The 23,771-nt window shown below is 37.8% G+C and overlaps 2 protein-coding genes across 3 annotated transcripts in view; one reads left to right on the plus strand and one right to left on the minus strand.

Annotated features, from left to right (window-relative positions):
* Positions 1-23,771, minus strand: part of LOC134841356 (tubulin epsilon chain-like) — a 400,301-nt gene that overhangs the window by 115,222 nt on the left and 261,308 nt on the right. The window lies entirely within an intron of this gene.
* Positions 1-23,771, plus strand: part of LOC134841353 (uncharacterized) — a 28,933-nt gene that overhangs the window by 861 nt on the left and 4,301 nt on the right. For both annotated transcript variants that reach the window (XM_063857281.1, XM_063857282.1), the window contains exons 2-6: positions 4,139-4,305; positions 5,008-5,284; positions 13,316-13,609; positions 18,602-19,309; positions 19,558-22,764. In XM_063857281.1, coding sequence (XP_063713351.1) covers positions 4,201-4,305; positions 5,008-5,284; positions 13,316-13,609; positions 18,602-19,309; positions 19,558-22,764 — 4,591 coding nt within the window. In that variant the 5' untranslated portion in view covers positions 4,139-4,200. The remainder of the gene's footprint in view (positions 1-4,138; positions 4,306-5,007; positions 5,285-13,315; positions 13,610-18,601; positions 19,310-19,557; positions 22,765-23,771) is intronic.

Here is a 23,771-nt window from a genome sequence, read left to right on the forward strand (position 1 = left end):
TGTATCCACCAATATCACTAAAAATTGCAAAACGTGCAAAAAACCCATAAATGCCAGGGACAGATGTTTCAGTTGTGTATCATGCAATGCTCAAATGCATCTTGAGAGCACCTGCACTGGTCTTACTAACACCGCCATCAATGGCATAAAAGACTTGGGTTTAAACGCAATGCTTCTATGCGACACATGTGTAACTAATAACGAAAGAGATAACTTCATAAAGTGTCGGACCATGATGCAAATGAACGAGAAAATTGAAAAAGAGAGTGAGGGAATACAAGCACGTCTTGAAAATATGGAAAAAAGGCTGACGGCATTGGTTGATGAAAAAGTCGAAAACGCTACAAAAACCACATGCGAAAAACTGGAAAAAAGCTATGCAGATGTACTCAGTGTGAAACCTGTTAAAGATGTGAAAGCTCAACCAGGAGCTGGAAAAGAAGTAAAACAAGAAATACATCATTATATCAATAAAAGCTTCCGTATACAGGGGATCAGAGAAGATCCCGAGAAATCAAAAGGCGAAAATTTTGTCCCCACAACCGAAAAAGTACATGAGGTACTAAAAAAGTTAGGAGTTAAACCACAAATTGAAGAAATAAAAAGGCTAGGGAAATTCAGCAAAGAGCGCATCAAGTCAAGAACCTTATTAATAACTCTGTCAACGGAACATGAAGCACGATTGGTGCTGGCAAAGAGCTTCGAAAAAAGAGATGAGCTGCGAGATGAGGAAATTTACCTTCTGCCAGCATTATCGAAAGAAGATGCGAGGAAGGAAAACCTATGCTTAAAAAGACGAAGAGAACTTCTAGACGAAGGAGTCCCAAAGGAGAAAATCAAAATCAGGAATTTCGAGCTGTTCAATGATGGGAAAAGAGAGACGATGGAAGCAGAACAAGCAGATGATGCTTGACTAGGCTTTTTCAACATCCTGCAAATGAATGTAAGAAGTCTCATAAATCTCGAACGACGAATGAAGTTTGCAAATGCTATAGCAACATCAAACTATGACATAATATGTCTCTGCGAGACTTGGTTAAATGAAAACATTGCATCATCTGAACTAATGCTAAACGAATACAGTATTTATAGATCAGAACGACAAACTGCCAAAGATCAAAATTTGCATGGTGGAGTACTAATAGCAGTGAAACAAACACTTTCATCTAAATTATTGCCAAATAAGCAACCTGAATGTTGTTTAACTTGCAGGATCCAAATAAACGATAAGCGAATTATTGTCTGCTGTTTTTACAATCCACCTTCGAGCAGCAAATATCGCTATTGTCTAGGCGATTTCGCAGAAATATTAAATGAAATCGAGAAATCAAATCAATCAACTGCAACAATTATTTGCGGAGATGTAAATTTTCCAAATGCAAACTGGATTGACTATAGTAGCAAGGAAAATGAAGAAAACTCAATAATTGAACTAATCGAGCAACATCAGTTCGAGCAGGCAATAGATTTTCCAACTTGTGGAAAAAACACCCTAGACATTACATTATTCAAAAATTGTCACATTCATGCGACTCCTGACGAAAATTTCTCAAAAATTTACAATTGCTCCGACCACAAAGCAATCAGCATTCTAATTGAATGTCCTCACCATGAGGTAAAAGTCGCTATTGAAAACTTTCGAAGCTTCGGTAGCGTGGACTATAACGTAATCAAGAAATCAATACTAAGTGAGCCTTTCTCACCAGTATGTCACACAAACATCAACAGAATGTGCGAGGAACTTTACGACTATTTGGAAAATTTGGTAAACCAACATGTGCCTAGAAGAACGAGACGTCGCCAATCATTTCCGCCATGGGTTACGCCAAGTACCTCAAACCTCATGAACAAACTGCGAACACAAACTAGAATATACAAATTGAAACCTACAAGCTACCGCAGAAATCTCATTCTATCTCTAAATAAAATGGTGGAAGAAGCAGTAGAGGAAGATAGAGTAAACTATCAGGAAAATTTGATGTCCACTCGTAACACACATTTGATTTTCAAACACTTTAAGAGTCTGAAAAAATCAGAAACTCTCCCAAAGACTATGATCAAGGACGAAATAGCTGTTACTAAAGCCAAAGAAAAAGTGAACTTTTTGAATGAATATTTTCACTCTGTCTTTTCGCCCAAATCAAGCTTCAACCTCAGTGATATGAAGTGCGAAAACACGATATTGAGTAACTTCAGTATCTCAAAAACATATTTGAACCAAATTATAACAGAGCTGGACATAACAAAATCGCGGGGCCCAGATGGATTCTCACCAATTTTCTTCCAGCGAACGGCCAGAGAAATGACCACAGTTTTGCATTGCGTTTTTAAAAACATCAAGAGGGTAAGGAAAATACCAGATAAATGGAAAGTTGCGGCTGTGTCGCCTATTTACAAGAAAGGTGACAAACGACTAATGGAAAACTACCCGCCGGTGTCACTCCTAAATATCATGAGTAAACTCCTGGAAAAATGCATGTATCCAGCGTTGTATGACCATTTCATTAAATTTCTCACAAGAAGTCAGCACGGTTTTGTTAAAAACCGTTCAGTTGGTACAAACATGTTATCTTTCTAGAAAGAAATCTACGAAGCTATTGACAAGAACGCTGAAAACCATGTGATCGCATTCTATACCGACTTCTCTAAGGCATTCGACAAAGTCCCACATTATGAACTACTAAAGAAAATGAGCAACATTGGAGTTGGAGGCTGTTTCCTTGAAATAATCGCAGACTATCTCAGCAACAGGAAACAATTTGTTCGTGCCGACAATTTCTCATCAGAAACTTTAGAAATTACAAGTGGCGTACCACAAGGATCGTTGATTGGTCCATTATTTTTCTGTATCTTCATAAATGATCTTCCTGAAGTATTGAAATTTAGTGACCCATTTATCTTTGCAGACGACCTAAAATTACTAGCAGTGAATGTAGACACAAAGGACATCCAGCAGGACCTAAAAAGCGTTGAAAACTGGGTAGACAAAAACAAGATGAGTCTGGCACTGGACAAATGTTTTAAAGTCGAATTTAGAGGAAATCAACACAAATTCATTCTTTGTGAAACAGCAGTGGAAAGCTCGAATGTGATAAAGGATCTAGGAATACATGTGTCCAAACATTTAACATGGACAACCCATATTGACTCAAGAATGTCGAAAGCGAATAAAACGTTCTATTGCATCCGCAGAAACTTAGAATTCAAAGTCAAAATGCGCATAAAACTTGGTCTGTACAAATCCTTAATACTTCCTGTTCTAACGTATGGTCTAATTATTTGCAATATCTCGAGAAGCGACTTAGGGAGAGTAGAAAGGTTCCAAAAGAAAGTCTTAAAATGGATCACGGGAAACGATTCTGACTATACAGAGCAGCTGAGATTGTTAAACATCCTGCCTCTTGCGTTGTTTCTCCAGCTGAACGAGTTACTGATGATGGCGAAATTCATGCATGAAGAAAACGATCACATTATGCTCCCAGCAAAAATTGAAAATCCAGGAAGAACGAAAGAAATGTTCAACCTAAACAAGACCAGAACTGAAAAAGCTAGAGGAGAGTTTACATTCAGGACGTGCCGTCTAATAAACCGACTAAATCAGAAAATTGAATTTCGAGAAATGCGAGGCTTAAAGCGAAGATTGATACAGACGATGTGGAAGTTTTTCGACGAGCAATTCTCAGAACAAAACAAGTGCACATGGGTCCTCTTCTGTGACTGCAACATGTGCCGAAATAACTGGACAAAATTTTGAGAACTTTGGGGATATCATCCCATCAGTATCCTACTGAAAATTCACAACAACAACAACAACCAAACAAAATTGTTAAACCAAACATATCAGGAAAGAGAAACCGGACTTGAACACGCGTGATGAGTTACTCGTTTGCAGAATTATAGATAGGTCAAACAACTAAACAAAATTGTTAAAACAAGTATATCAGGAAAGAGAAACCGGGCTTGAACCATCAGCTGTGACTTACGTTTTCTGTTTTTATACTCCTGGACCCTTTGTGCTCTAAGACTATTCTGCTTATTGCTTCGCCCCCTAAATTCAGTTTATAAAATCTAGACTGGGGGCCCGAGTCTCACCGACCTCATCAAATTATAACCTCGTTTTATTCCACCCGATTTTTAGGTTCTATGTTTTAGTGGAAAGCTTAAAGGTTCAGCCTTGAAGTTGGAGTCTGTACATGTTAAATGAACCCTCAAGATTCAAAGAATGATTATCCGTTGACGTTCGGATACACGCCGTCGCTTTACAATGAGCAGGATGTCATAGAGGAAGAATCATCTAACTATGAGGTTTGTAGTGCGTTGATAATCTAAGATCCAACTGTTGTGCCGGGTATCAGGCCGACGGTAATTCAAGTCGAATAGTAAAATAGGGCCTTCAAGCCGAACATTTTCGTCATCGAATATTTGATGATTTTGGAAACTGTTTCGAAATAAACCGCAATCTCATGATCTATATTTGAAAACATTGTTGAAGTCGTTTTTCATGTGTATAATTTATGCATTTCAAAATCCGGGTGATGTAACTGACGGATGTCATTCCTAAGTGGTGCATCGTCATGAATAACGTATAGTATGGACTAAACTTGTCTAATTTTTTGGAAACTATTAACCGATGAAAAATTAGGGGTTTAAGGTGCCTGTGAAGTTGAAAATTTGACCCAGAGTCTCTTCGGCGGGAAGTCCCGTCGGCTGTTGTCCGAGACCCGATCGGAATATCTAATACATTTCTTACTTCATGCCAGTTATATTTAGCAGCTAAGAGTCAGTGGACAAAGGTCATGTGAAAGGCAAGCTTATTAGTATCTATTTCTGTCCGTTTGAATTTCTAGAACTCTTCTCCATTATATGGTGGCCATGATTCTTTTGGGTTGTGGCAAGTACAAACACTATTCCTTAGAAACGTCTATAATTTGTCCTACGTGGTTGCAATCTCTAAATAGTATTAACTTAATTTTTGCAAGTCCTATTTCGTATACTTTTGCTTTTTAGGATTCTCAGCCAGTGTCTGACCAAAGTTTTGGCGCAGAAGAGCAAGATTGGACTGCAGAAACTAGTGTTGGTTATGCACCCTTTTCTGACGTGGACGGAACCAACGAAAGCTTCGAAAATTCCCGAGGCCGGACGTTCGCTAGTTCTGATAAGCAGGGAAGAGAGTATGAGAACTTGGATGATTTTACAAGCGTTGAACAAGATTTCATCCCCCAGTATGCGAGAAATCGCCGACAAGATCCTTCCGATAGACATATGCGAGGACTAGGGTTTAATGGTTAGCCCGTTGCTAAAATATCTTTATTGTTAATGTCTGATGGGCAGCAACTTTAAAAAGAATGAATTAGATTGTTTCCAATGCAAGGTCGCATTAAAAAACTAAGTACGGGTCGGTAAATTAAAGCCCTTTTAGTCGAGTATCAAAATTTAAGAAAAGACAAAAAAACAATGGAGCTTACGCGTATCATGCTTGGAATTATAGAATCGGAACAAAGACTATTTCTTAGGGAGGCGGAGCAATAAGCAGAATGGTCTAAGAGCAGAATGGGTCCAAGAGGAGAAAAACAGAAAATTTTTGACTTAAGCTGGTTTATAGGGGCTAATTGATAAAACAATTATTAGAATCGTCAAAAAAAATGTTCGTTGTTCTGGTATTATTGACATTTCTGATAATTAATTTACCAATTAGCTTAAAAAAGTTAATATTTTTCAATTTTTCTGCTTTTTGACCCTTTCTGCTCTTAGACCATTCTGCTTATTGACTGGCCACCATTTTTTAGGTTATTAAGAGTCAATGACCGTAGTGAAAACTTTTTGGTCTTGGTGATTTTTTTTTCAGGAAAAAGTAATAAATTTTGTTCATGCTCAAATTTGATTTTTAGCGGATTGACTTCTGGTTCATTTGAAGTTCATTTCATTTCCTTTCATCGAAATAAAAAGTTCACGAAAAACCATATTTTTTTCGCCATATTTTTTTTCTTTGAAAGTTGAAGTCTGTTGGCTATGTTTGTTCTGACCCTTCAAAATGGTGTGGATTTTTGTCTCCGGGTGTGCTTTATTTTTTTTTGTTTTCCACGCAAATTCAGGCACAACAAATAGTCATCGGAATCTGTCGATTGGTTGATATTAAAGGCAATTCAGTCTTGTTTCGAACGAAATAAAAATTCATTTAGTATTACTTTAGTATAAATTGTTCTCGAATTGTTGGGCCCCTTCTTGGGAAAAAAATTCAAGAACGAATCAAAACAATTTTCCACAAAAAATTTGATAGAACGTTTATAATTGTGGCCGTTTTTTTCAAATTATTTCATGGTCCCTTTTCTAATGTACCTTTTCTATTTTTTCTATCAATGTTCTAGGATTTCGTTTAGATCCTATCATCACACCAAAAACATAAATGACGCATTTTGATGAAAAAAGTTCAATATAATTTTGAAAAGAAAATGGCCAGTGAAGCAAAAAGAACAAAATTTACACCGATACAATGAGGATTTATCAAAAATAGGTAATTGGTTGAACATCAATAAGCTTACTCTGAACCTAGATAAAACAATACACCCAAATTTTAATAGAAAAATAATCAAAGGAATAGACAATATAAAAATAGGAACTCATGATGTTAAAAAGGGCCTCTATAATTAATATTTAGACATTCGCATGGACTCGAATTGGATTTCAAATTTTTTATTAACCTTTTTGTCAAAAAATTGAATAATTTTTGTGGGTTGCACCACCGATTACGTGATGTGCTAACGACAGCACAACTAATTAAAACCTATTTCAGTCATATTCAGCCAATACTGCAAGATGGGGTTATTGTGTACGGTACAGGCACAGCAAATAAAACATGTCTACAAATAATTTGAAACAGCCAAATTCTGAGAATTTTTTAAAGAAAACGGAGAAATCAGTCAGTAATTTTACAGAAACCTACAAGATATGCTCAGTGAAAGAATTGCACATATGAGATATTCAAAACTATAGTTAACCTTTTACGGAAGGATTTAAAAACTGAATTCCCAAAAAACTCAAGTTTAGACTCGGAGATTCAGATATTGAAACATTGAAGAGTTAAAAAATCAAACCAACGAAAAGTTTCACTGGGAAAAGCCCAAAAAGATTAGGTGCAAGGATAAGAAAACTATTCAATTTCATTCAAAATTTTTTTGAAGATTTTGAGATACAGTCAGCAATCTTAATGATAGTCAATGAAACACTTTTTTCCATGATTTTTGCGATTTATACATCACAAATAATAAAGAAATGATAGATCTTTTTTTTCTAAAAGAGGGGGTTGCAGGGTATTAACAACTGATAGTAGTTTAAAGTAGAAACTTCTCGGTACTTCTTAGTATTTAGAAAGTGTACTGCCTGATTAAGGCATCGCCTGACTAGGCCTATCCGGCCTTTTGATGTCCTTGCATTTCAGAATTATGTAAATTGACAAATGTCTGTTGAAGAATCTGATATGAATTTTTTTTTTATGATTATTATTATTCTGCGCTACTTTCAACCGCAATCGGCGCCAAATTGCTTCATTCGGTGCCAAAGATTTCGGCTTCTAATTTATCGGCATACTGGACTCACAATGAGTCATTTGATGGCATAATTGGTTCCTATTTGTCTTAACTGAAGTCTGCATAACTTTTGACGGCTTAGTTACTGCGCCAATAGTGTAAACTACGAACCATTTTTTAAACTACGAACCATCTTACTTTTCCAGTGGTATTTTTGCTGGATAAAAGAGGTAATTTAATAGCCTGTGCTGAATACGCGTTTTTGAAGGCTAGTGTTTATCTAATTCAAGCGCACATGGCGGAAATGTGAAGACATCTGACTCATAATCTTTAGGATTGCAGTTCAAATCCTGCAGGTGGCAATTTTAAAAATATTTCTCGATACCTTTTGTTGCCTGTGTTACCTTGTGAAGCTCCTTTTGCCGTTTTCTTCCTTGTGGTTGCAAAGTGAAGCTTCGAGGATAGTGGGCATTTGACTCGGATGCGGGACGACCCAGCCAAATTGTCTCCTATCCACAAAACGGCTGGAATACCGAAGGCCAGCTAATCAGAGTAGGAATTGAACCAAAACCGGGCCTGGACCTCAACTCTGTACCATCTGTCACCAAATTTTTCATTCTAACCATTACTGTTTGGTGCGACTACGGTAGTTGGGTCTGTAAAACTGAAAAACGGAAGAGCCCAACTTACATTGAAGTTGTAGCGATTCGGGAGACGCTGCAAAAAAAAATCACCTGGACACCAGATTGACCAACAATCACCCGATTGAGTGTGGCAAAGTAGAAAGAGTTGCGTTGATCTTTAAAAATTGATTAAGCGTCTAAAACGAACCAAAATTGAATCTAGATTTGCAATGTTAACCTAATTTGCATCTACATACCCACACAGTATTGCTGCGGCAACAAAGAAGATGGTGGCTTACAATTTGCAATCCTTAAATCCCTATAATACAGAGAGTTAAATGTTACTAGTGACAGATCTATGGATTTGTATCTTAGTTGCAACCAGTTCGTCTAAATCCGCATGTAACTTTAACATCCCCAAGTTACTTCGCATCCCTTACTGATCTACCTGAACCTGTCAACGCATTGACAACAGGGGACGCCACGCAAACTTATGGTACTCCAACATAGAAGATCAACGCTGTCAGACTCTCAGTAAGAAATGATAAAAATCAAACCAGAGTACCTTTTAATGCTGAAACTCTAAAAAACGTCTCCCAACATTTCACTGGTGTCACAATACATTTTACTCTCCGCATCCTGGTCCCTAATTTATCCCTAGAATCAGACCACCTCACCATATTTAAAGAACTACCCTTGAATGAACCGCTAATTTTTACTCGCTAGTTTTTAAAAGGACAAACCTTTATTTTCTAAAAGCTGACTGGAAAGGCTTTCCTGAAGAGATTGAGTCAAGCCTCTCTGAAACAGCGCAACCTTCAACTGTCGACGCAGACAAGAGATTTCTCCGGTACCTAGTTCTCAGGGCAACAGTCCACCATGTCCCCCCTGGCCGGTTCACTCTGAAGATTTATCCACCACCGCGTCTGAAAGATATTTTAACCGTCATTTTAATCACCCTATAGACCGTGAACAAGCATTCCATTTGAATAGATGTTTTAAAACAGACAACAAAAGACAAAAAAATAAAGGGAATTCTTCCAGACGTGTGAAAATCGCACTGGCGACAGTAATTTCTGGAAAGTGATACGCTCCCTAAGCGGATTCAGGCCTGTGGAAGGTAAGTTCCCAATTCAATTTAAATCAAAGTCCTTCCATTCCCAACTATACATAACCGAAGCTTTTAAACAGTTCACTAACACAAGGACGCACACTTCTGATAATCTACTTCCCAAAACAGCCAAGCTGCCTCTTTCCATTAACCCAACTTTCTCCTTACAAGAGACTAAGTATGCCATCGCTGACAGCAAACCTTCGCGAGCACTCGGCCCTGATGCGCGGCTTATGCAATATTAACTTCAAACACTTCAGTCTTCAAGCCTTGCGCTGTTTAATTTTTCTTTTTAATTACTCGCTGTCTGAAAACATAATCCTTAAAATGTGGAAAATTTCGAATAAAATATTTTGCCCAACCTATGTAGAGACTTATAGCTGTCAACATCAAACAAGCCTATATCACGTTTTGCCCAACAATTAAGTTTCTACAGAGGCTTATCCATTCAATTTTTACTAAACATCTACCAATATCAAGCATCAACATGTTTTCCGGCTTTTTCACTACACCACAGTCAATCCTTGAGTTTTACGTCACAGACGGTTATAATCGGAATTGGCTCTCTGACGCTGTCCCTGCTACAATTGACTTTTAAAAGGCTGTCGATATGGTGTGTCTGCAGACACTCGTACACCGCTCCCAAGGTGTTCCATTACAAACCACTCCCAAGAGGCCTAGTGCGTTGGTGCAGCAATTATTTAAATGGGCGTCAAGACACCACTTGCTTTCGCGAACAGTCATCTCTAATAGAACAGTTGTTTGCAGAGTTCTCCCAGGTTTCGGTACTGTAAAACACTCTTTCTCAGTAAACGTTCATGATGCCCATGCTTCCAGAGAATGTACACCCCACCACATATGCGGACGACTTTCATCCTTTCTCTCGAAGCCTGCCTAAAATTGCTCTCGAAGATGGCTGCCTAAAAAATCTATACGACCGTTTTTACTTCTCGAAAATTAGTTTTCGCGTCTTCCAAAGGATCTAACAACAAAGACTTTGAAAAGTATCTAGTGTATGAGACTCTCCCGTCGAACAAAAATGCCAAATATTTAGGCGTTACTTGTGGCCGACACTTTGTTTTGTCACTCACTGCAAAACGTCCGCTGACTAGACAAGGCGCATGATAAAAGTCGTGGAAGCCTAAGCAGCTTCAACCTGGGATCAAATAAAAAAGGCCTACTTTTAACTGACAAAGCCCTCGTTAGACCTCTATATGACTACGCCTCCGCTGCATAGTCCCACGCTGCCAGTAACACCTCAATAAATCACCCGCAGATTACCCGAAATCAAGCCCTGCTTGTTATAACTGATCCCAAGCTCATTAATTCAACTGCCCTTGCTGCACAGTGAAGTTGATATATTAACCGTCAAAAATCACCCCTGTCTTGTAACTTCGCAGTTTTTTTCATCTCTGCTTACCATTCCCATACCTCAACAGTTTTTTCCACACTCAAACCTCTTCTCCCTCGCCAATTACACCCATCAGTTTTGAACTGCTTTAAAGCAACCACTGAAATTTTTTTAGCTACTCGTTAAACGAAAAATCCTCCGTAGATTTTCAAAACCGACTCCTTTGTTTTAAAATAATAATGGACTTTTAGTTCGTCGGCTTTTTTTCATTGGCTTAAATGCTTTATTGTTTCTTTTGACCTGAGCAAGATTACCGATAATTGGTTTTCATTGTGATTTTTTCCTGCAATTTGTAAAACTACCATCTAAAATTTTTTTAGTTCATTTTTTGACATTTTTTTGGCTCAACTGTCGTGTTCTTAAAAACCTCTGCTTGAGACAAAGGTATAAAAACTTTTTCGTCGATGTGGTCTTTTGACATCAATGCATTCTTGTTTTCTATCGGCTAACTGCCATGCAGTTTTCTCAGTATTTGGCGTGAATCTTTGTTCTAGTTCTTTGCTCAAAACTTTTTGGGCGTTAAACTAATGACTTCGGTGTTTTCGGTTTACAAAATCTGTATTATTACACATGGTGAGCAGGGGTTAAATGAAATAACATAAAATTTATCGAAAATAGCGCGAGACCTACGAGTGAGTACTTGAGTGATTTGGCTTTCGATTATTCGGTAGTTAACTGTGCGAATAATTCATCGAACGATCGAAAATACCATGAAGGTTCAATTTAGGCACAACAAACTATTTACACAAACAGAGATTGTTTTTACAAAGCGAGGTCAATCATTTCGAAGCTAATTATTTCGTTTCTGTATACAGCTTCTGTTTTAAGATTTCGTTTGCATGAGCTGCAAAGAGTGATGATTCAAATTATGACAAAAATACGATTAAGTCCAAAGTCGCTGTTAGTAGTGTTGATCAAGAAACAATTGAAATGGTGTAATTTTGATGGCAAAATTGGACTCAAAAGTGTGTCTTTTCTGGGTTGTGTTAGATAGAAAATTATTTTCCGACCATGGCGTTTTTTGCAGAGTATGGAGAGATGGCGCTAACAAAAGCTTCATGAATAGCTTATTGATATATATGTTTGCTGAAGTTAGTTCTGACAATAAAGCGAGAAACAACTTTTGTTACTGATAAGGCCTGAAAAACAAAAATAATCAGACCAATTTTTGCTCGACAGCGAGAAAAAAAGTTGGAGCGTTTTATATATCACTCGTCACCATTTGAGTTTACCGATGATACCAGAATTTGCATGGGAAAAAATAAATAAATCCCAAGGTCCTCCACGGCTTTGAAAATAAGGATTTTAAAATCTTAATCAAAAGTTAATCTTCGTTGCCTATTCTATCTATCGCAATTGAAAACAAATTCTAATTTATGGCAGTTCGTCCTCGTAGAAGTCTATTTCTCAGTGTAAAAGATTAATTGCGATATCACTTGCTGAAAAAACGCCGCGTTTAATTCCTTTCAAGGTGTGCATATAATATATTCTTGCATTTTGTAGCTCTTTTTCGCTTCTGTTTTTTGGTTAAGTAGAAGTTTCCATATGATATCACTTGCTGAGAAAGTGCACCGGTAAATTTTGCATAATTGAAACGAACAACTCAAAAAAAGTTCTGTATATAGCTTTGTTTTCTTTCAAGTTTCTCGTATATTCTTGCTTTTTTGGTTCTTTTCGCCGCTCTTGCTTATTTTTATCAAGTGCAGTTCTGCTTATAAGCTCATTTCAATGCTTAAGTTCAATGCTCTGCTCTGTATGACTTAGAGGTCTTTTAATATCTCTGTTTTCAATGTTATTGACACTCGTCTGACGTTTTGAAGAATTTTCTGAAATTAGTATGATGATAAATTTTAGAAGAAATAGTTTTTCATGCGTAAAAATTTTGCTGCACATTTTTGCTTTTTTATTTGAAGCAGTTTGAACAAGGCAAACTTACGGCGATGTTTCACTTGCGAAAGCAAATGTATTCATAATTGAGAACTAGAATTTTTTCCCCGTAAATATTTTTTCTACAAATCTGTAAGAAATGAGTGCAAGGTGACATGCTGCTCACTTTCTTGAAAATTCAAAGTTACCTTTTGAACTCATTTTCGTTAGTGATTTTTCAATCAGCTGATTTTCTGTTTTTGTTTTCCTAATGCCATTTATTTTATCTGGTATGCTTTTTAGGGGCTTATTTTTCAATGCATTGGATTTATTTTGATTGAAGCAGTTATTACTAGAATTGAAAATTGTTTTGTAATTTTAACAACTCTGATTTTGAATAATTTTGTATACTATTTCTTTCTTTTTTTGATACAACGGTTTCTGCCTGTCATATTGGCTAGTCTACTTTTATTGCGTATTTGAGGGCAAAATAATTTCTATTGCTTTGTGTGTTTCAGGAGGGATGGGTCGGAACAACTTTATGGGCTTAACGGGTGCCGACCCAATTTTTGTTGCCTTCGTTGCCGACCGGTTAATGATTCCCAATGCTTTTCAAAGACTGTTTATAAGCATCATCCGACACAATTGTATGAAAATTTTGTAGATGTAGTTTTTTTGTAGGCTCCGCTTCGCATGTGAAATATAGGGGCAAAATTTGTCGAAGTTTAAAGTGGCAAAGTTTGTTCTGTTGCTTGTCTCTGGTAAGCTCGATTTTTTTTAGCTGAGACTAATCTGTACGAAGGGGGGATAGAAGTGGGACATTTGGGAAATATTCCAAACCACTCAGAAACCGACGACTTTTACGAAGAGGACGAGGAGCTTTCGTTTCCGACACACGACAACATCAACCTAGATCAGGACAACAGCAAAATAAGGCGGCAGTGGGACCAAAACAATAACAATGGAACACCAGGTGATCAGATGGGTGACGAGGAGAGTATGACTCAGCCGCAGTCTGCCAGGTTCAGACAAGACACCCTGGACGAAATCAGCTCAGCCTCGGAGGACTACTTTGGTTAGTTAACCAGACTGGTAGGTGCTGTACTGATTTATGAAGTGGCCAGTTAAATAGAAGTACCTGCCATAGAGGATTTTCTTGCGCCGGAGAGTTAATTGTGCTTTTCAGGATTTTTTTTTGTCAGGCTTCAACCAACAAAATAGTAGCTCCCGCGTCATTGTTCCGGTCATTTGAAAAATGGGGAGAAACTTTGTATTCGGGTGTGTTTTAGCTTTTTTTTCCACACGAAATCAGTTACCACAAATAATTATCGGAATAGGTCGAGTGATATATCATACTAAAGCCCTTTCAATCGTGATTCGAACAACATTAAGAAGACATTAAGAAGAAGAAGAAGTGAAAACTTAGTTAACTCAAATAAAAGTAGTTTTAAGCGCCATTTTGTAAACAGGTTAAAAAATTCAGGTTGAAAATTCCAAAAGTCATTTTTTTCGTTTTTCTAGTCAGTTTTCTTTTAAAACTGTTTTCCGAATGGCCTTTTTATTATGACTGTCAAATATGCCTAAGTTCTTTTTTTCGTTCAGATCTTTTTATCACACCAAAAGTGTTTTTGTTTTTCTAAGACTGTGGTCGGAACATTCTGTGCTACTTGCCCAGTAACCGGCTATCCTTGCTATTAATCTATATTTGAGGCAAAGACGCCTAGAAAAATGGTTGCTTAGCCTTTTGGGGGAAATAAGGGCGTCAAATTCCTGAGGAAAATGACAATGTATCTGCTATGCTGGGTAAATGGGACGACTGGATATTCAAAGGACCCGACGAAATCAGAATGAATCAGCTTCACCTAAATTTTGAATCATTCTGTCTCGTTTTATGTTTGGCGAAAACTAGGCGCAAATATCTTACTCTTTACACGGTAGAAGTATTTGTTCTGTTTCTCATGATTTATATTTATTTTTCGCCTTAAAGTCATTATGGTAATTTTTGTCAAAACATGTTTCGTCGTAGTTTCCGCCGGTCGCCCTACTTAGCCATTTGATATGTGCATTTTTTGTGAGGGTCAAGTCTACTAGCACCTATTTTTCAAAAAATATATATAATTGAAGCACATGCGAGAGCAGGTGCCTTATCAGGAAGAGCTCCATTTTTTTATAATCTCTAAAATATTTAGTGTTGCTGCAACCGGGTACTAGAGTTTTTCTCGTAATGAGGTCTCCTTTTAAGTTCAGCTCATTTCCTTTGTTAGAGCGAAAACAAACTCCGCTATCGATCAGCAAAAAATTGAAAAGCACGAAAATTGTGATTGACGTTTTCTTATCAGATTACCCTGCGAAATAAAAAATTTCTATTTTCATCCAGTTTTTCAAATTAGGTTAATTTTATCAAGAAGGGTCAAACATAAATTGTGAATTTCAAAGAGCTTTAAGACCATATAATTTTCAATTTGAATTTCGAAAGTTTCCTTGTGTTCAGCACTCTTTCCCATGTGTCAGTTGACTATGTGTCTGCGAAATGGAAATGCTGAGGCAGAACGAGATGACTTAAACGGTGGAATTTTTGGAGGCGCAGTTTTGGCGATGGAATTGTTCATTGAAAATGTGAATGAGTTTTTCTGTTCAGTTTGCTTAATTTTAGTTTCCATTTTCTCATTGTCAGCTTGGTATGAGTTGTTACGAGCATCCAATTAATAATGGTTGTGTAAACTCTTCAAAAAATTACATCTGTGGCAATATGGTAAACTGCTTTTTTAAAACTTTTTTATTTATGCTTTGCTTTTAGAAAATAGTCTTTTTTTTGAAAATTGTTTCTTAATTTTTTTTTTCAATCTATCTATTATATATTTAAATGCGGGCTTCACTATCTCGGTATGTTTAAGCCTTTTCAACGTATTATTTTTGCATGTTTAAGCTATATCGTATATTGCAATGGTTAAGATTTTTTTTTTTCGTTTTCCAGTTTGAATTCATTGTTTAATTCATGAAGTTTGAATTTAGCAACCCTATAGTGGGATGTTGTCATGTTTTCCCAGCTTTTTCAATTCTGGCCTCCATATATTAATAACCAAATCCTTTTAGTTTACGAGATACGGCAATTTTCGAGATTTTTCATAAGTTTCTAGAAAATTTAATCTTAAAATTTTTCTTAATTTTTGAAATTCTCACTCTGTAGTTCGGTGCTGTCAGCGTACTCTCAGGGGTTGCGAATCTTGACTCCAAATATCACACTTCAAATCTATGTAGTTTTCGAGATATACGTTTTTTTATGATTCTTTCAAAAAATTTTATTAAGCTTGGATTTTGAAAAATTCCATAACTTTGAAGATCTCAATCCTGTTGTTGGAAACTGTGTTTCTTCTCTCAGGGGTTGCAAATCTTGCTTCTGGATGTGACTGCTCAAAACCTTGTAGTTTTCCAGATATGACGTTTTTTGTGATTTAAAAAAAAATTTCTGATAACTTAAAACTTAGGTGTTTTTTTTTCTTAAAAATTTGAAGTTTGCAACTCTGTAGTGGGGACTGCCAGAGTATTGCCTTTCAATATTAGTATTTGATTCTCCAGACGCGACCTTTTTGCGATTTTTTCGATAATATTTCCGAAAACTTAAATTAAAACATTCATAATTTGAATTTGCTAATCTGTATTTGGGGGCTGTCAGAGTTATCTCAGGGGTTGCGAATCTGGCCTCCAATTAGGAATGCCCAAATATTTTAAATTTACGTGATACGACAATTTTTGCAATTTTTTCAGAAATTTCAAGAAAACTCAATTTACAAACTATATCGCAAAATGGAAATTCCTAACCCTGTAGTTGTATGCTGTTAGAGTACTGTCAAGAATTGCGAAAATTGCCATCAAGTAAGACTGCTTATATCTTGGTAGTTTTTGAGATAAGACGTTTTATCTGGTTTCTTAAAAATATATCTTTTTTTAGAAAATTTAAGTTTGAAATTTTCCAACGTGGCAAAATTTGTAATTACGAACCCTGTAAAACTTTGCAAAATTTGTAATTACGAATCCTGTAATTGGGTGCTGTCAGAGTACACTCAAAGGATGCAGATCTATTTTCCAATATATGCGGGTTTTTATTGAGTTGTTAAAAATTCGAAGAACCGGAGGTGCGTTACACGCTAGTTTCTATGAAATCCTTTTCTACTGCAGTTTTTATAAAATGTTTTTTTTTGTAACAGCAGCATATATCTGTATCTCAAATTATGCGAAGCTCAGTTTCTCCCGTGTTTCTTTTTGCACGTTTTGATTACGAGTCGATGAACATAGTGAGGACTCATATAGGTCGTGATGATTATTCTTTTTTTGTTTGATGAAAAGTATTGAAAAAATTTCACGCTCAAATTTGATTTTTTGTGGACTGAATCTTGGTATCTTTTCAGTTGATTTCCTTTCTTAGAAGGAAGCCATATTCCTTTATCTAGCAGCAAAAGTTAAGGCTACGAAACAAGTGATTGATTTCTAATTTCGAAAATGGATTTCAATCGGATTACCCAGAAGAATAAAAACTTAACTTATTGATCCAGGTTTGTTAAATTTTTCATCAAAAAAGTGTCAATCATAAATAGTGTTTAAAATTCAGAAAGTTTTAATCTAAAGGTCATATGTTTTTTACTTTGAAATTCGAAGGTTGAATTTTTTTCTAAAAGCAAGTCAGTTTTTATTTGTTTCCTTGCTTTTCTGGACTCATTTCCAATAGTCTGTTGGCTATGTTAAAGAGTCGTTTAACGAGATTCTTGTTGAGTTCAATTTAATTTCATCTGCGAAAGTTAGATAAATTGCACTCTCCAAATACGAACGTGGAAATGGCGCGAAAAAATGCGAACTACTTAGTGGAACTAGGAGTCGTTTAACAAGATTCTTGTTGAGTTCAATTTAATTTCATCTGCCGAAAGTTAGATAAATTGCACTCTCCAAATACGAACGTGGAAATGGCGCGAAAAAATGCGAACTACTTAGTGGAACTAGTCTCGAAAGTGGAGTTTAATTTCAAGATGTCTGAGCGTGTTGATCCAGTTTTTTTTTCAAATTTTAATTTTATCAAAAAGTGTCAACCGTAAATTTGTCTTGAAATTCAAAGAGGGTTAAGGCCATATATTTTTCATTTGAAATTCGAATATGAATTTTTTTAAGAGTAATGAACCTACTGAAGACACTTATTGTCTTGCTAATTTTTTTTTCAGGAAAATGTTTACGCTCAATTTTAATTTTTCGCGGTTTGACTTCTGATTTTTTTTTAAGTTCTGTGCATTGCTGTTGTTAAAAGGAAGGCAAACTCCACTATCGAACAGCAAAATGGTAAAGGCCACGAAAAACGTGATCGACTGCTGATTTCGGAAGTGGAATTTAATTATCAGATTTCCCAGCGAAATGAATTATTTACACAGTGATCCAGTTTTCTCAAATTGAGTCAAATTAACTGAAAAGTGCCCATCATAAATTGTTCTACAAATTCAAAGAGCTTTAAGGCCATCTATTTTTTTCTTCAAAATTCAAAAGTTGAAGGCTCTCGAAAAAACAAGTTAGTTTTTTTTTCAATTTCCTTGCGTTCTTTACTCTTTTCCAACTGTTAATTGGCTATGTTCAAAAATCACTTACTTTTTTTTTCTGTTTAATTGCGTTCATTGACTCTTTTCCCAATGTCTGTTGGCTATGTTTTTACTGCCTTTCGGATTTATGCTGATTAAGAAGGAGCAAAATAATGTTTTTGTTTCTTAAGTCATATCACAAAAAAAAAGACAAAGACATCCCTTGATGCCGAATTATTCCCTAATCATTGCATCATTTTTTGCCTTTTCTGTAGACGAAGTGCAATAAGGTTTGGAGTTCGATAAAAGGGTGACCATTATTATGCTTTTCTGTAATCTTTGGGAAATTTAAGTTACATGATAACATTATAAACTACCCTTTGTCCGTTGGACTTTGAAATGACCGTATTTAGATATTAATTAGAAGCTCGACAGCGCTATATTCCTATTACGAAATGGTCATATTAGTCAAAGTGAAGTCTCGAATTTGTAAGTTATCTTGTCTTTATTTGTAGAGGAGGATTTGAACAACGAACCCCACAATGCTCTGCAGTTCACATTCCAACCATACAATAACACGAGTGGTGTGCAACAGCAACAGAACATCATGCAAAATGGTCATCAAATGTCGAATATCAGTTACAATAATACTCAGAGAAATTTGAGACAGTCTGATCAAATGTACGAAGATGAGGATCTAGATAATGACCAGTCGGCTACTGAGAATTTTGACGAGAATACAAGTCAGTTAGTTTCGACCGACTTCTCTCAGCCGTTTCCGAGTAGAGAGCAGCGTGATAATGGAAACAAACACCGGAACTACAGAGGACCTAGTATGCTATTCAGAGGACGTAGCGATACCTTGGACTCCGAAGCAGGCGACGGCATCAGTTTAATGTCTCGAAACTTAAGGCAGCCGTCGTTCAATGCAGAGATGATGGACTCTTTTCTTCGCCATGATTCTGTCATGAGTTCGGACACCCAAGGTGGTGCAATGCCTGTTTTGTACGAGAGCGATACTAGTACACATCAACAAGCAAATACGACAACCGATAGAAGTTCCATTCCGAAGGGACCCTCCCAAGGCAGAAGTGGAACTAAGCAAGGGGGCTTTACTAAAGCGACGGCTGGTGGCAGGAAGGCAGAAGCTGCGGGACCCCGCGCGACAACCTCGGGAAAGTCTTTGTCGCCTAACTGGATGAGGAGGGCTTCCGACTCCGAAGGTAAACACGTGGTTAATTAGTGACTAGTTCAAATCCTCATCTTCCCCTTAAGGAAATATAGAGAAGATCTTCCAATTTGAAGCTGCGAGTAAAAAGTTATAAATGATATCCCATAAGTTTCTAGACTGACCGAACATTACATCTATGCTTGATCTTTGTTTCATTGCATTACGAATATGTGAACATTAGTCTAGATGGTAAAAATTGAAATATTTAAAGTTAATGTGATTTTATTTGATGTTTTGCAGGAGATTTGTCAGTAAGCGAAGATGCTTCCAAGAATCAGCTGTTCGACAAGCTAAGAAAAGAAAAGTTTCACAGCACAAAACTGATTCAAGAGAACAATGCCTACCAACAGCAAGTAAATAGTCTCAATCTGGAACTGGCGAACACAAAAGACATTCTGGACCAATTGAGAGTGAAAGCACATGTTGGGTTGGACGTCGAGCACCCTGATGCTCTACCTGGACAGGGAGTGCGTGTAAATCCAGCGAGGCAACCAAACCGATTTGAGATGCCAAAACCAAATAGAGCAGGAGTTATAAACCCAAATGATAACAGGCCACGCGAGGATGCAGAGAATAACCCTAGGCTGAACGAACTGGTAGGAGAAGCACAGAGAATCAACAGCTCCTTGAAAAACTTCTGTGATATGATAAGAGATGGGAACATGCATGCAAGTGAACATAAGAAGTTCCTCCAGAACATCAAACGAGATGCGAATCAGTTGAAAAGCGATTATGAGGCTGTAAGTGCCGAGATAGGCGATGCTTTGTGCGGAGGTGTTAAAGAGATGTTGGACCGGGAGCTCTTCCAGATAGACTTTCTAACCGGTGATGCAGAACATCTTTTTGAGGAGATAGAAGCGCAGAAAGAAGCGCAGATGGCGCGGATGGAACAGCAAGCGATGGAAGAAGCAGCCGAGTTAGCGAAGAGTCGATCGAATCTGAACCAGAACCAAATGCAACCGCATGAAGGGGGAACAGAGAGTGGTACAGGACAAGGAGGTGGGGGTCAAGGTCCACAGCAGGCACATGAAGTGACTAGACTGGCTCAAGAAGTAGAGCAGCTGAAGATGATGTACGAACTGGAAAAATGGAGACACAGTCAGCCAAATTTGGTGGTAGCTTCTGAAATGAATCAGGGAGTTCCTTTTGGCTTTCAACTTAATGGAGGGCTGGGAAGGGATCAATGGGCTAAAGTGGCGTCATCGGCTAACATGAATCTAGCCGGCGTCAGGAGGCTTCAAGGTGACCCAGGCGTGAGCCAATCACAGCCCAGGTTGAATCACCTTCCGTTTGAAAGCGAGGATATCATAGCGAGAGAAAACGTAGAAAATGGGCCTCAAAGTTTAAATCAAGTTCCTGATTGGCCAAATCAAGATGGAATGGGAGATTATGATACGAATGAAAACATTTACTATGACAATATGGAGAACATGGCGTCTGTATTTAAACCAATTTCAACTCACGATTCCTCAATGGTGGGCGAAAGCGTGGACATGAAAATGTCATCGGCTCGAATGACTCCTAATATAGACACTCTGAATGAACATTGGAGAAGAAAAAACTCTGCAAATGAGCCGAGTTCAAATAATATGGGGTCTCTAGATCGAAATCAGGGAAACGTTCAGCAAAGAGACAGTGGCATACCGAGGCGTAGGTCAAGCATACCGAAGTTGGACTCGAATTTCTACCATCAAAATTCTTCTGCTACGGGACCGCAAGCCCAGATGAGACCAGGAGCTAATGGCGTTTCTATAGGCAGGCAACCTCATGTTATTATGGAGCAAAGGTTTCTGAAGGGGAGAACCCACTTCAGCGACAGACCAATTCAGAAAACCTACAGCGTGGATGGTGGTCTGGGTGATTCGAATGCTTCCCTGAAGCGTAAAGACAGACTCGGGGCTCTACTTGCGGCGAATGAAGATAACGACAGTGGTTTCGTGGGATCGGGTCCATCCCATTTTGGTAATGTGACGAGTGAAACGAGTTACTCGTCATCGCGAGGCCAGACACCGGCAACTGCAACAGGCAGTTTGCGTCGATTCAAAAACCCAGCAGTTATGGATAGAAAGATGTCCGAGCCAGCGGGCTTAGGGATATCCAGAAAGGAAGCCGATATTAAAATTAAAAGCGAATCAGGCTCAGAAATAGGCCAAAATGATGCTGAAGATATGGAGTCGTTGGGCCTGGAGAGTCCCGACTCAAGCATTGGAAGTATCAAGCTCAGACCCCTCAAAACCAGCAGTTCAAATAAACCAAAATCAAGTAGTACACCCAAGCCTGTAATGGCTTCTGCGGGTATTCAAGCACGAGTTGCAGCCTCGAACAAAAACTCACAGACCTCGTCTGAACATCGGGCAGACGCTGCAATTGGGGACTCCGATGCTCCTAGAGGAAGTAACGCTGCATACCAGACACCGAAGTCTGCGACAGTTGCCAAGTTTGCTTCCCCGCGATCAAGTGCCTTCAAATCTTACGTAAGCTCTTCTACAGAAGATAATATGCCTTTGAGAGCGACTAAGTCATTCTCTAAGCCGGGTGCAAACCCCGCTTTGAATAGACGAACAAGTGCGAGAAAACAGTTACCGTTTAGCAGAAGAGGTTTGGTAGAGCCGACTGAAAAGCAGAGCGCTGTGGCGAACTCCAGTAAGTTCTCGAAAAGTGAAACTGCGCTTGAAACTTCGATGCATAATCAGTCTAAAATAGATGAAATTGAGCGAGAAATTTTGGAGATTCGAGCGGACATTGAAGAGGCTAAAAATCGAACAAAACGCCCGAGTATAGTATCCTCGACTCCGAGGAATGAAATAGAGTTTGACAGAAGAGACATGCCTCCAAGACCTGGATCCTGGCATCTGGGCAATGACGAGGAGCCGAACCGTCCTAGAAGAGAAGATAGCGACTTGGAAAATGTAAACACGTATAACAAGATTACACGAAACAGACAGCGTGAATCTGGCTCTAAAGAGGTACCTGTCAACAGTAGCAGCGATCATTTATGCAGTAGGAGACTTTCTTTCCAGATACCCAAAGGAAAAACGTCAACTGCTACCAATACAAATTTTGAAGCTTTGCCATCAAGGCCAATGAGGTCTAAAAAACTTCAGACAGAAAATGTGGCTGCCTCACCTACTGAGATTGCCAGTTCGGATTCGGAGGAAATTGGAAATGTAACAGTGTTAGAATCAAGACGAAATAGCAGTCGGAACAAGAGAACTGGTAGTTTGCGCAACCCTGTGCATACAAACTCCAGAGGCACTGGCGCTATGAGCAGTGATCTTGACTCTGCCTATGATATCATACACAGACATAAACCCCGCAGAACGGCGTCGAGTCGAGTGAGAAATGTTGCCGGGGAAACTGACGATCCGAGAGCGGAGCGGTTTCATCATCACCATCAGCAGCAGACACGTTTTGCACCGATTGGTGTCCAAACTAACACTACGGAAGGTAAGTTAAATTATCAATGTGATCAGTGTTCATTTGCTGAATATGACATTTAGGGAATGATATATGTAGAGCCAAATGTCCAAGAGTAATTTTTGGTAATTTTCATGGATTTTTAGGATTTCCTCAAAGTGTGAATAAATCTCTTAAAGCTGGATTTTCAAAATTGCTCCTTTGGTTTGATTGCTTTTGAAGTCGACTCTGTTTTTCTGTCAATTTATTTTATGCATTAATCACGTTTGTTGACTGTATCTATTTCACATTGATTTTAAAATTTGGATATTTTTTAGTCTAGCTTTCTTTGGTTGTAATTGTGACTGCAGCTGCACTTGATGTTTTGCACGAGCGAATTATCTGGAGAAAATATGACTTCTACGTATACTTTTCTTGGAAATTAAGCAAAGAATAGAACAGCAGCATTTTATCTTCAGTGTGGTTTTCGTCTCATTTTTGTCGGTTAGCTTCCCTTGCTATGTTAATGAAGTATCGCAATTGGTGAAATATTCGCCTTTATCTTGATGAGTATCTTTTTTAGTCTTATAGTTGAATAATGTGATAGCTCGGTTTCTAATGAATTCAATTTTGTTAAGCTTCTACGGTGCATTTGGTCAAGAGGTAACGACTGCTTCTGGCACGGCAAAGGTCGTAGGTTTGAATCTGGTCCTGGCTATTTTTTCTAAACTAATTATTCCGTTTCATAAAATTTTTGTCTCCTTGTGTTTTGTCAGCTTGATGCCACATCACGGACTTAATCGTCCTAAAGGCAATTTTCATTGAAATTGAAAGTGTTTTTGATTTATTCCTGGAAAATATTAATTTATTGAATCCTTTTTCCGTTAGCGTTTTTGTTTTTATTGGTTAAAATCTTTATTTTCCGCAATTACTTCGGCTTGTTTTTTTACTTAGTGACAAAATCTTGTGTCATTTGAAGGTGCTTTTGGCTCAGCGGGAGTTGATTCAAAATTTGTTGGTTTAGTTGTCGCTCAGTGAATGTATCTGAAAGCTATTTA

This window comes from Symsagittifera roscoffensis, chromosome 3 (genome assembly GCF_963678635.1).
Source record: "Symsagittifera roscoffensis chromosome 3, txSymRosc1.1, whole genome shotgun sequence".
Lineage (NCBI taxonomy): Eukaryota > Metazoa > Xenacoelomorpha > Acoela > Convolutidae > Symsagittifera > Symsagittifera roscoffensis.